Source organism: Strigops habroptila, chromosome 3 (assembly GCF_004027225.2).
Source record: "Strigops habroptila isolate Jane chromosome 3, bStrHab1.2.pri, whole genome shotgun sequence".
Classification (NCBI taxonomy): domain Eukaryota; kingdom Metazoa; phylum Chordata; class Aves; order Psittaciformes; family Psittacidae; genus Strigops; species Strigops habroptila.
Window position 1 is genome coordinate 64,704,345 of NC_044279.2, and position 13,474 is coordinate 64,717,818.

Here is a 13,474-nt window from a genome sequence, read left to right on the forward strand (position 1 = left end):
TTCACCAACAACAGAAATTTATTTAAAAAGGCAACAGGTTAAATTCTGTAAACTGGATCCAGCTCCAAAACACACATGTTAATACTACAAGTAAAATTCCATCATCGTCCTCTTCCACCCTGAAAAATATACCTGAGTTTAGCAGTCAATGAACGTTTCTGCCCCCACCCTCGCCCTCCCCCCACCCCAAAAATCCCTCAAACCCTGAATGAGACGCAGTCTCCGGTCACGGAAAGCCACTAGTGTGTGATGCTTGCCCTGCGGTGGCAAGCCAGCTGCTCGGCTGGCTGGCTGGGGCCCAGCGCTGCTCCAGGTTCCCAACACAAAAGCCGTCACAGCACCATGTTCCATGGATCCAGGAAGCTACATGCTGCTCGGGCGAGGGGAGGGTGGGAGGAAGGCCTGCCCCTCCTCCCCCTTGTCCAAATCATGTGTGGCTTTCGTCTTCATGAGGTCCTTCCTTCCTCGGACTAGCTCTGGAAGAGGAAGAACGAGAGTTGGAGGCTTTAACTGGCAGCTTTAGAAAGGAATAACCTCCTGATTACATGCAACCAGTTCAAAGCTAGCACTATCAGTCCACCTAGGTTACATTTTACAGTCGGCTAAGACTATGGAGACACCCCCAACTCCTCTACATAGCAGTAGTTCACTTCCCAGCTTCCTCCAGTGCTTCCCACTTCGTCAAACACTTCACTCCTCTAACCAGCAGGAAGGGAAAGATTTGCATTTGAACTTTGCTCTCTCTAGCAGCCCTTACTTGATCCAGAGGCAACGCTGATGGTTTTTGTGACGTCAAGTCTTCCTGGGACATGGTTGCTGTAGGCATCTTTGGGAAGGGAACTTGAGCCTGATGCATTTGCATTCTGGAGCCAGGTTGAATGGAGAGAGTTTTAGCACATGAACTCAAGAGCAAATCCCATTACTTCGTTGAAAGCATACATAAAACATTCACATACAAGCATGCACTTTGTGTATTCTTCTTTCTGACTTTCCCCGAAACACAACCTTTAATCCATGCCACTCCCACAATGGCTTAGCTGTAAGAAAGCTCCCTGAATATTAGAAGGCCTGTCATGCCAGGGCTATGACAAAACACTAACAGTGGAAGCACATTTATAAAATCTGAATAGGGAATTTTTGGAGTAGCATCATTTTCCACTTGGGAATAAAACGTGATAGGCACAGTCTCAGTGAGAAGTAATTATCCATCAGGGAAATTTGAGACAGAGAAGAAGGGCAAAGCAAGACGAGGAGAAAAAGGGGGCAACATTACTTAAGTAAAGGGATTCATAACAAGAGGCTAACTTCTACTTTAGTTAGCTACTCTGCCCCACTATGAGAAAGATGCAACAAAATACTTGCAAAGAAAATTGCAAGAGTCCATTTGAAGGGATTCACAACCCTGAACAATGCATTAACAAACACTGACAGATAAAACAAAGCACTGGTGTGGGGATGGATGGGACAGGCTAACTGGTCTCCATGATAGCAATTGCTACTTGTTTTTAAAGAGCTGTGATGAGACTCTCTCTCCAGCTTAAGAGACCTTTTACTCCAAGGGCCTAACAGTCACCTGTTAGCCATTCAACTTTGCTTGCCATCTGCCCTGGCTTTAAGCATTATCCTTTCAAGGATATCCAACATTTATCATCACCAGGCATCACCCCCCTCCCACCTTGCCTTCTCGCAGAAAACACGATCTTACCCCGAGGGTCTATACAAGTCCTGGGGTGGCCCCCCCATGCCACCTCCACTGCCTCTCTGCTCCATCAGCAAGGCCTGAAAGTGACCTACGTTCTCCTCTCGGCAGCGGTACAGGGGTCCCTCCTGAGAGAGGCCATTGGTCTGGCTAGAGACCGCATGATGAGACAGATGAGCATTCATGGGCGATCCATATGTCCTGGGCTGGAAATGACTGGCAGGATGCCGGGATGCATAAGGAGAGCCAGTCTGTAGCATCACCCCATGGGGAGGGAAGGCTGATGGGCCAAATCCCATTCCCGAACCCAGGTGTGGTGGTGGGGCTCCATAGAGAAACTCCCCTGCTGCCACCGAGCTCTGCCTCTTCGTGGCCGCATTGTGGTTGTCCAAATCAAGAAACTCTTTGGGACTCTCTGGTCTTTCCTGAGACTCCTCAGACTTCTCGTCTTCAGGTCCCAGATCCTGCCCATCACTTGGAGAAACCTCTTTGGCACTCGCTATGTCCATGCGGTTGGGAGAGGCCAGGGCAGCGCTCAGTGCCTCGCAGCCCTGCAAGCCACTGGTGGACCCCCGATCTGGGAAAGGGGGTCTGACCAGTGATGGGTGGGCAGTGGGGTGCCCGCTGGGGCTGGCCTGGGGATGGAGAGGCCTCTGCCAGTCCGAGTAGCCCTGTGGACAGGCGTAGTAGGGCGGTCGCTGGTAGTGGTGGTAGGAAGGTTGAGGCTGCGGCTGGTAAGGGTAGGGCATGCCCTGGGGGGGCCGATACCGGGGGAAGACGCCGGGGGGGGCGCCACTTGGCTGGAAACCCCGTGGGGGAAAATGCTGAGGGTGGGAGGCAGGAGGAGGAGGCTTCCCCCCCATCATGGGACCGAAGCCCTGCAGGCCTGGGTTCATGTGGTAACGCCCGGCTGAATTCGGGTATTCCAGACCAGGCATGTAGAGAGGGTGGAACTGGTTGGGGGCAGCCCCCATGGAGCTGGTGTCCATGCCAGGGAGGCCAGTGCCCTGTCCCATGCAAGGTACGGCTGCTTCAGGCAGAGCCTTCCCTCCGCCACAGAGGGGCTTCTCCAGCAGGTTGGCAGCAAGTCCCTTCCCCTCGGTGCCGGACGCTGGCCCCTCGCCCGCTGCCCCATTCTCAGGCAGGGGACCTCCTCTCTCAGAGGTGGGCACCAGGTCCCTCACACAGCCTGGGCCACCAGCATAGCTGCTCTCCGCCGGCCACGAGCCTTTGCCCTGTGCTGCCTTCAGGTCTCCCTTCACACTGGAGCCATCTCCCTCCCCATCTGGGGGCAAGGCGCGCCTCGTGCACTCCATGGGCAGTGGGGGCTTGGGATGAGGTAGGAGTTTGGCGTAGGCTCCGTCGGGAATGCCAATGCACTGAGCCTTCTCGTCCATGCCTGCTGGTGGCTCCACTGGAAAGAGAGGAGGAAAAAGTCACATATTGGTCTAACTTCAGAAAATGGTCCTCTCAGCGCAACACATGCACGCACCTACTCACGCTCACCCAAAGCACACATGCCAAAGATTAATTCCTGCCAGTTTAACCAGGTGTGCCAAAATAGCCTCTCAACATCCTCTTCTGCTGCTGACCCAAGCTGCTGGGCAGCTTTGTCCAGCATGTCCCTAACATCTGGATGGATAGAACATTCCACTGCGTTGCTAATGCATGAGAAAAAGGAGTGACTCTCTAAAGCCACAAAGGTCCTTACATCGTAAATACTCCAAAGCCTATAAAGATCCACCTTCTACTCAAACCTCTCTGCAGGACTGTTGGAGCATGGCAGCAGGACAACTGCTCTTCTGCAGGGCTGCAGCCTCCCTCCCACACCCATCACAATCTTCCCTTTAGAGACCTTTAGCAATTCTGAAGTGCATTTTTGCAGCGTTAGGAGACCTTTAGTGGCTGTTTCATTTAAAAGAGCTCTTTTAAAAACTACTTGTGTGGTTGCACCTCTCTTGGAAAAAGAGAGCACATGTGGACTGAACCCTCAAGATACAGGCACAATAGTAGTTTGCAAGCCACACATAAGTCACACGTCCATTGGAGTACATTGCACACATGGATTTGGTCTGACACATGGGGCTGCCTAATGGTGAGGCAGATTTGGGAAATACCACTGTGGGGTCCACATAACAGCAAATTAAGAAGATGGGGTAATAGCAGCGTGATTTCAGGCTGTGTTGCTCCTTCTGGTCCACAAACCCGACTTGCCCACAGCGTGGCAGAAGCACTGCCACAACCAAGAAGCTGCAGAGCGAATTGCAGCCATATTTTGACAAACTGTGATTTGGAGATGCGACTACTCTGCCCTGCAATCACTCAACGTCCTCCCCTGGTCTCTGTTCTATATCCAGCACAGTTAAATGATGATGACTTTGGAGCAATGCCACACAAGGAAAGAGTTTGCTCCTAGTGCAAGGCACACGAGGGATCCATAAAAGATGCAAGGGTTTTGATCTCCAGTTTACCAGCTAGAATTAATGAAAAAAAAAAATTTTTTTTGATCTCTGGGGTTTTTTGATCTCTACTTTAGGTTTGGTTTATTTTTAAATTGGGTTTTTTTTTTTGATCTCTAGTTTACCAGCTAGAATGAAAGAAATTCAACTAGAAAGAAACTTGTGATGGTACACACGACACACTGCCATCCCACCTGAACTGACACAGCTGCTGTGGAGAAGCCATGCTCAAAGAAGCATATTTAAACCATTTATTCACATAACGTCTTCTTTCCTTACTTAACTCTCTGCAGATCCAATTTTCATATTAATTCTAAGTGAGCTCTCTAGAAGTATCACAGCCTATGCTTTGCATTTGCACCCTAAGGCAAACTGACAGCTTGCAGGTATAGCTGGGACAGAGGGGACCTCTGGCAGGCTACAGTGAAACAAAACAACCTTAGGAAATCTAAGTGATGGCTGGAGTAGAAAATATAATCCAATTCAGGTTAAAGACACATGTAAAAACTGAATGTCCCATCCATGGCAATGTGCAAGGCCAGGTTGGATGGGGCTTGGAGCAACCTGGCCTAGTGGAAGGCGTCCCTGCCCACGCAGAGAGGTTGGAACTAGATGATATTTAAGGTCGCTTCCAACCAAAACCATTCTGTGATTTTATTCAATCAAGATTTTAATTATTTTATAGAAAAAAACCCCAAACCCCTGCTTTTGTTGCTGAGCCTCAGCCACTGCTTAAAAACTCTGGCAAGCCTGAAGATCAGGACATACTCTCCACTTCTCTAGTAGCACAAATCCAAATAAAGCCACATTTGCAGACCCAGAACATCTGCATGACAGTTAAGGTTTGGGTCCCTAGAAATTTGGAGCCCAAGAGCAACAAATCCAGCCTGGGGGTGCTCCTGCCTGCTCCACACAACCACACACCAGCACGGAATGGGAAATGGTGGCACCGTGCAGCAGGCAGGAGGGATGCCTGGCAGCGAGCAAAGGAGAGGCGGGCAGGGGCATGCAGGGAACAGATGCAGGCAGGAAGGTCACTGGAGAGGTTACCTGGGTTGCTCTCCATCTCCATGGTCTGTGCGGTGGGATCCTGCGAGCCGCCGTTCCCCACAGCAGGCTTCGGGGGCTGCACGCCAGCGGCGGAGGCAGCGTGAGCCAGCTGCGGGAAGGGCCCGGGGAGGTGCGGCGGCGGCGGCTGGCGAGGGTGGTAAGGCACACCCGGCGGGCACACGCGGGAGGACAGCTGCTGCATGGCGATCATCTCCGGGCTGTCCATCATGGAATCCCCACCCTGGCACCCCCTTTGAACCTGAGGCGGTCCCCCAAACAGAGCAGCCGGCGGCTGCGGCACCCTCTGCCCCGCAGCTTTCCCCGGCGGTCTGATATACCCTGAGGGAGGCACCCCGTGAGGTAGGAAATTTGATTGCTCGGTCCACTGGCTGGGAGGCAGCGGTGGCCTCATGGACCGGGGGTCCATCATATGACCCAGGGTGCGGGGCTGGAGCGAGGGCCCCGGCCCCATGGGCACCTTCTCCTCTGGCCCCACAGCACCCTGGCTGGTGGGGCCGTGGCTGCCATTCCATAGGGCTGGGTGCGCGCGGTTCAGGAACTTGTAGGGCCGGTACATGTGCCCTGGGGGGACCTCCGAGCCCTCTGACGGCCTCACGGGGGGCCCGTTGTGCCGCGGGGGGAGGAAGCCCTGCTGGAACTGTGCCGGTGGGTACACGGCGTCTGGCGGGGGGCCGCTCATGCGCCCCAGCTGCAGCGCGCCCGGCCGGGGGCTGAGGCCAGAGACGTGGGTCGGTCCTGCGCACGCCTGCTTCTCCGGCGCTGCCAGCCTGTGCCCGCGGTGCTCGCTCAGTCCCACAGCCGGCTGGGGAGGAGGGAGAGAGAAAGAAATGGGGGGGTCTCAGCGAGAGCAGGGCCCGGGGTGCTGGATCCCTTGGCTGCAGCGGTTCTTACCTGCATGGCAAAGTGCTGGTGCTGCTGGACCGGGTCTCCGGGATGGGGCTCAGGCACTCGCGGCGAGCCATACAGTTTCGTGGGATCTGATCCACGCAGGGGACCAAACGTCCCCGGCACAGCTGGTCTCTGGGGGACAGGGAGAGGTGAAGGAGGGAGAAATGAAATGGTTCGTGAAGCACAGAAAAGCAGCATTGCTGCTGCAGGTGAGCGGAAGCCAAGGCTGGAGGAACCACACATAACCAGATGGGCTTTTTGGAGATATACATGAAAAACCTGTGGTCTCTTTCCTATAAGGTGACACAGTTCTCCTGCCAAAGCCACTCATCACACCCCATCCACACATCCCTGAGCTCGAGGTTGCAATGCACTCACTTGCCACCCAAGTACTTGGGAGCAAGCAAGAAGGCTGGAGGGGGCAGTGGTTCACTCTGAGGAGAGGGTGAGAGTATGCAAGCAGGTCAATGGGGGAACATGCTGGATTTCCTTCAAAATACTTGTCTCCAGCTCTCCTACTGCCTCCCACTATCTGCATCACAAGAATTGCTCTAAAATTTCTTGTTTGATCTCTAGCTAAAAGGGTGAGGGGTTGCCTGGGTCTCAGAGGAGTAGCTGATACACCACAAGACACCACTAGTTGCAGTGGAAAAGGCAGTGAAGGATGGGTAAGGAACAGCCTAGAGGGGAGGCAGAACAGAGAAGGTGGCATTCAGAGAAGAAATGTTGGGCTAAAAGGAGGCCACTGCTGCAGTCCAGAGTGGCCTTGTGTTTGGTTTCATTTACTGCTTTTATAAATACCCAAGGCACAAAATGCACTAGTGTGCAGATGGCACAAAGCTACAGACACCTGTAAACAACTGAGACAAACGAAGACTGGCTTGTTGAACATCATAAACTGGAGGTTAAGAAAGGAAATACAACTGCTTTCCATGCACAACAGGGTAACTCTCCAAGGAGAGAACCGGGGGAGCCGGGGCTGGTGCAAGCCCACACGGGTACTTGCTGGCTGTGGGAAACATTAGGAGGCTGTCCCCAGCTATTGTGGCAAAGACTGAAGCTGTACCAGTTTAAATCTGAGGGCTGAAAAGTTTCAGTTGTAGAAACCATAGCCCTGACCCTTAACCTCTGGGAAAAGGTTCTTGCCACACAGTAGGGATTTCACAGTTGAGAGTTTCATTCCCTCCCTCCGCACGTTGGATGGGCGAACAGCAGAAACTGCCCCTTACCATCTGACCGGGATGTGGCACAGGGCTGGGCATGCCGCCATACTGCAGAGAGCGAGGGAAACCTCGTCCATTGGAAGGACCCACTTCTCGAGGAGGCTGCATTGGGTTGCCACTCTGATCGTCTGCAGAGGATGAGGAGAAGGAGGATGAAGAGGAAGAGGAGGAAGAAGCAGGAGCCCTGGAAGCAGCTCGATATGGTGGAGGTTTTCCGCCATTTTCCAGGCGTTGCTGCCTTTTCCCTGGTCCATCTGGGTCTCGCGACCGAGTCCAAACATTGCCTGTGCTGGAGCGGCCAGTCCGCCGGCTCCTCTTCTCTCGTCTCCCATCTTCTCTGATCCAAAACTCCTCATCTGTGTCTCCGTCTTCCCCAGGGAAGTGCTTCATCATTGCTCGGTGGAAACACCTCTCTAAGTTGTAAGCCATCTTGGTATATTCTGCAGCCAAAAAACCCCAACGACATCAGGGACAGAGCCTTACAGAGAGAAGCAATTAAGTAACACCAGACTTTCCCCATCAAATAAATCATCTCCCCTCCACAAAGTTTCTTCGAGGAAGAAGAAACTTCTTTGTTTCTAACTAGTCAACTTTAGTTTATGTTTTTAAACTTGATAAGCAACACAGCACCAGATTTGTTCAGTAACCCCACCAGAGGACAGGCACATAGGCATGACAAAGTACCATCAGCAGCACAGCCTGCAGAGTCAGCATTAACTCAGTGTTCCAGTGTAGTGCCAAGAATTACATTATGAGAAGCACCACCTCCACTTGCAGAGATGCGTGACCTGCACAGTTAGCCAACAGAGTGCTGAGAGAAGAAATGCGAACTTCCAGCAATGCTATTTGATTACATTCAGAGGCTTTTCTTGGACTCGTTCAAATCTCTGATGTGTGCCACAAGACAGAGGAAAATGAGCAAACATATTCATCTATGTACAGTTTCTAAAGCACTTGCTGACCCTGCCACAAAAACTATTGCAAACACCAGTGTCCCTATTGCATCATTTACACAGGACAGTTCTGCTCTGAGGGGCTCCTACTTTTCATTGGAGTGGATAGGAAGGAAAAGACATGTGAGAGGTGTTAATGACAAGGGCTTGAAGCAAATCACTTTCCAGTTATTTCCACCCACTAACCCTGAAGTTCCTCGGGAAACAGAGCTCTCCCAGTGGCAGCGGAGGAATGCTTTTACTTGGGGCCCACAGCAACAAGCCGGGTAGCTCTAAGTATTTTCCCTTTCAAGGCGGTGCTAGTGAGACACAGTCTGCAGTGATGATCCACCATATGGGAACTGATTTCTTCCCTAAGCAAGATGTAGAATTCCAGTTGGCATAGCAGTTAAACCCAGGGCTTCCCATTTGCAGACTCATGTTTTTCGCTCAATAGCAAAGGAAACCAAACCCTACATTTTTCCGTCCCAAGGACTACAAGCCTGGTTTATTCCTCACTTTTCTGTGGTACTCAATAAACTCCAGACTCCACTGCTTTTCAAAGTATCTGTTAGATATTATGAGAGAGGCACACATATATCCACAAGCACATGACGGAATGAGCTCAGAAAGAAACAGACTGTCTTCTCTTTATATGTTCTGCCTTCACCATCTACCAACATGGGAGCCCCTTAGTGTGCCATGCCTCAATTTGGCATGACCAAGTTGTGCTCAAAACCTCACTAAAGCCCCTGGCCTTTTCACTCAGCAGCTCCAACTCTTTTGTCCAGCCTTCCGAAAATACCCTGAAAGTGAATGAGCACAAATCAAGTGCTGGTGAGTAGGAAGAGATCACTGCTTACTTGCTTTGACTGAGCACTGCAAATAGACAAACTTAGCATCTTACTGCTCTTACCACTGCCTTCACCATTGTACTTAAGACAGTTCCTGAACATGGTCTTCATATCGCCCACAAATTCTTCCTTGGTACAGTACTGACCTCCATTCAACTTCTTCTCCATGCTAGAGATGTCCATGGGGGCCTGAAATGCAACAAAATCTCCCTTCAGTTACAGCAAGTGTAGTGGGGCTTACAAAGTTGCATAGCTAGCTTCCTCATGGAGAGGGATGGGGGAGCCTCTCATCTTTGGTTTCCTTGACTTGCAAGGTTTAAAAGGGAGTACAGGAGTCGTGCAGTCTGACTGCAAGGGTAACATAGCCCACGAAACTTCAAAACACTTAGAAAAACCAGCATGCCAGCCAGCAAAGTGCATTAGTCAAGATGGCTGGAGCACTTTCCGTACCTTAATGATCTGGTAGTAGTTGGGAGCATACGATTCGTCAACGGGTTCCAAGAAGGGCCAAGAGTCCTTGTGAGCCTTTACGACATCTAGAACTGGCAGTAGCAAAAGAAAGGTGAATGATTATGCACACACCCCCAGGGAAGCATTTCACTTTGAGCAAGCCATGCAAAGGGGAAAGCTGGAGCGGGACTAACCTTTGTACATGGCTGTGAACTCATCATCAAGTTCAAAGCTGTAACGGGAAGAACAACAGTGAATATGCAGACTGAGGATGTACAAGACATGCTTATGTACTTCATTTTCCCTTCCACACCATGCACAGTGCCATAATGTTGACAAATAAACCTCATCACACGTAGCATGGGCCAAACCCAGATGTTTCTCAGCTTTCTCCTTCCTGATCTCCAACCTCACTTCTTCCTCTTCATTCCTGTGAATGATCACACTACTCTCCTTCCCAGACTTACTCCTTCAATGCATTCACATGCTGCAATGCCCAGTTGCATACTCACAGATCCTTGGTCCTTCGCTCTTCCCTGGTAGGGGAACTGGGATCCAAGTGAGAAAGCTCAGGGGGGAGCTCCTTCCCTTGCGCCAGCAGCCAGGCCCGCTCTTCACGAAGCTTCCTCCTCCTGGCCCGTTCTGCAGTGGGGAGAGGGGAGAGGTGCAAAACCATTCAGCACCCATTGTCAACATCAGCTTGCAGGGAAAACAGAGGTAGCTGCTGCAGTTCTCAAGAACGCCAGTGAAACGTCCTTGTTCTTTCTGCAAAAGCAGCAACAGCACAGGAGCAGAGGAGGTGAGAATACGGCACACCATCAACATGCCTCTTCATTTTCCCTTCACTTTACAATCAGTGATTCTGAAGCATTACTGTGATACAGATGCTTCCTATGGCAGCTTCCAGACAAATTCCCAACTGTGGTGAGATACAAAGAAAGGTGTTCAATGCACAGAACTAGGCATAGGTCAGCACTATGGAAAGAGCTGGTTTGTTAAGTTATCATCCTTCAGATGCTACACCTCAGGCAGGTGAACTCAAGGCAGCTGGTTTACACTGAAGTGGATGAAGAACAGTACCGAAGGAAGTTCTGCCAGCTGGGAGGCAATGGGAAACTGGGAACATTAATATCCTCCACCACGGTGGCTAACTTTGGGAAGATTGCTCAGGTAGGCCTTCACAGCCAGCAACCAGAGCGAGCAAGCTGCCGCACAGGAGGGCCACTGGGACAGCTTTCGTTTAAGAGGTGAGAGACAGGAAGAAGCAACGCTGGTAATATAACCTGTGGTTTGCAACCAGACAGCTGGCTAACAGATTGCTTCATAATAGAAAGTTTATGGGCTCGTATGAACCTCATTTCCTCTTTCTTATAGGAAATCTGAATTCGTTTGACTTGCTAAACACCTGTGGTTGTACCAACTTTCTGTAGGAGCGGAATTCTGTGAAAGTAACGTTCAAGGAGACATGTCATAGGAGTAAGACCTCAGAAAACAGGACACATTGGGGAACACCCAGAGTGAAAGAAAGATGGGAGAGACTTGGCTAATAACCTCCAGCAGAGGCTCCATCTTTGGAGTTTAAGAGGTTTGCTTGAGTCCAAAGACTCAAGCACCAGCTCTGGTGGAAGAGTATTAATTTACTGTCTTACTCTGTCAGTTAAAACTAAACTTGGGATGGGGGTTGAGAGCACAAGAAAACTAGGAATACCTACAAGGTGGGTATTTCCAGGGAGGTCCATGGCCAGATATGCCAAAGAGTGATAAAGTCCAAATTTCCCATTAGAAGTCTCTGGGTACCACTGAAGTTGGAAGGACAGGACTTGCATCTAGGGAAGTTCAGGTCAGATATAAGAAAGAAGTTCTTTACTGTGAGGGTGGTGAGGTGCTGGAACAAGCTGCCCAAAGAAGTGGTGAATGCTCCATCCCTGGCAGTGTTCAAGGCCATGTTGGACAGAGCCTTGGTTGACATGGTCTAGGGTGAGGCATCCCTGCCCATGGCAGGGGGGTTGGAACTAGATGATCTTAAGGTCCTTTCCAACCCAAACCATTCTATGATTCTACGATTAAATTGCAGTTAACAGAGACCATCTAGGTCTGTCCAAGCACAGTTCAGTACTTCATGCTTCTTCTGTAAAATTAGCATCACTTACATGACACTGTAGTGGATGCCTAAGTGAGAAAGCTGAGAAGGACATGAGGGGATGACTTGAGCAGCAAAAGGAAAATCTCATGGCAACAGCAACCACGGGGTAAGGTGATGTAGATTTTAGAAATAATCAAGGCCTGCCAAAGATCTGACCTGGTAAACTGACATGAATTAGGGAGCACTACCCTGGTACCAGACTGGAGCTCAGTCAGGATTAATAGCAGGTCCTTCTACCACACCAAGTGATTAATATAGCATGTTAAACATCACTGGCAGAGCTTGTTGCCATGCTGTTGGCCCAGGCTGAGTCCTACCCAGCAGCTTTCAAAATCTCAGCAACGTCCTAAAAACAGCTAGAAAGTCACATGTGCAAGAGAGAATGGTGAAGCAGCATCTGGGAAGAGAACTAGGAAACTCTAACCTGCTGTTGTGGTAGAAATCTATAAAGCTGCCTTCACTCATAAATTCAGGAACAAATAGATGGGCCCCACAGGAGGTCTGCTACCTGGGATGTGCACTGGCATGAGGGGGAAGAGAAATCCCAGAGTGGAAACAGGAACGTAATCTAAAAACAGCATACAGTCCAAAACTGAGAAGCAGGTGAAGCGCTGATGAACTATATCAGAGAGCAGATATTTCAGCCTGTGTTTCCTATTTCCCCTCTACAGAAGACCTTACAAAATTAATGCTAAATCCCAAACAGACTGCAAAATGCAAGAAAATCTTTGTTACCCTAAAATCTCTGACAACAGATGTCCAGTTTTAACAAGTCTGATCCAAGCAAAATATGACTACATTTTCAAATCACTTTCTGTCCATGTTACGAACTGTCATGGAAGTAATTGCTAATGGGAAATGTGCTTGGCAATAAGGAAAGATGGTTAAGAAGCCAGTTTTACCTGGGTAGCTGCCGTTTCTAGGGATGAAAAATACTGCAGTCATTTAACTGAACAAGTCAGCTATTTCAATAACCTTTCCAAACAGCTTCTGCACCAGCTTGAAAAAGACACTTCTCCTGACATAGCCTAAACTGACTAGGGACAAATTTAAACTAAACTGAAAGAAACTGCACAAACTAAAATAAAAGCATCTCTGCCAAGAAAAGCATGAATGTAGTTAAATTAACTTAAAACAGTTTACTGCCCAATACCATGCCAGTTTCTTTGAGTGGCTCCGGTGCCTTTGCATCACCACAGAATGGTTGAGGTTAGAAGGGACCACCAGAGATCATCTAGTCCAACCTCCCTGCTCAAGCAGGGTCACCTACAGCACATTGCTCAGGATTGTGTCCAGACGGCTCTTGAGTACCTCCAAGGAAAGAGACTCCACAACCTCCCTGAGCAACCTATTCCAATACTCAGCCACCCTCACAATAAAGAAGTTCTTTCTCATGCTCAGGTGGAACTTCCCGTGTTTTAGTTTATGCCTGTTGTCTCTTGTCCTATCTCCTAGCACCACCAAGAAGAGTCTGGACCCATCTTCTTGACACCCGCCCTTCAGATACTTATATACAGTGATCAGATGCCCCAGAGCCTTCTCTAGGCTGAACAGGCCCAACTTTCTCAGCTCTTCCTCATACGAGAGATGCTCCAGACCCTTAACCATTCTAGTAGCTCTTTGCTGGACTTGCTCCAGGAGCTCCATGTCTCTTGCGCTGAGAGCGCAGGACTGGACACAGCACTCCAGGCAAGGCCTCACCAGGGCTGACTAGAGAGGGAGTATCACCTCCCTCAACCTGCCGGCAATGCCCTT

The 13,474-nt window shown here is 50.1% G+C and overlaps 1 protein-coding gene across 2 annotated transcripts in view; it reads right to left on the bottom strand.

Annotated features, from left to right (window-relative positions):
• LOC115605764 (cat eye syndrome critical region protein 2) overlaps positions 1–13,474 on the bottom strand; it is a 96,133-nt gene continuing 82,659 nt past the window's right edge. The window contains exons 10-19 of one of the 2 annotated variants that reach the window (XM_030480682.1): positions 10,089–10,218; positions 9,771–9,808; positions 9,577–9,668; positions 9,189–9,315; positions 7,347–7,780; positions 6,121–6,249; positions 5,209–6,031; positions 1,706–3,113; positions 758–863; positions 1–476 (exon numbers count right to left, since the gene is read on the bottom strand). In XM_030480682.1, the coding sequence (XP_030336542.1) occupies positions 471–476; positions 758–863; positions 1,706–3,113; positions 5,209–6,031; positions 6,121–6,249; positions 7,347–7,780; positions 9,189–9,315; positions 9,577–9,668; positions 9,771–9,808; positions 10,089–10,218 (3,293 nt within the window). In that variant the 3' untranslated portion in view covers positions 1–470. Of the gene's footprint in view, positions 864–1,705; positions 3,114–5,208; positions 6,032–6,120; positions 6,250–7,346; positions 7,781–9,188; positions 9,316–9,576; positions 9,669–9,770; positions 9,809–10,088; positions 10,219–13,474 lie in introns of both variants that reach the window. The other variant, XM_030480683.1, reaches the window with a different exon arrangement.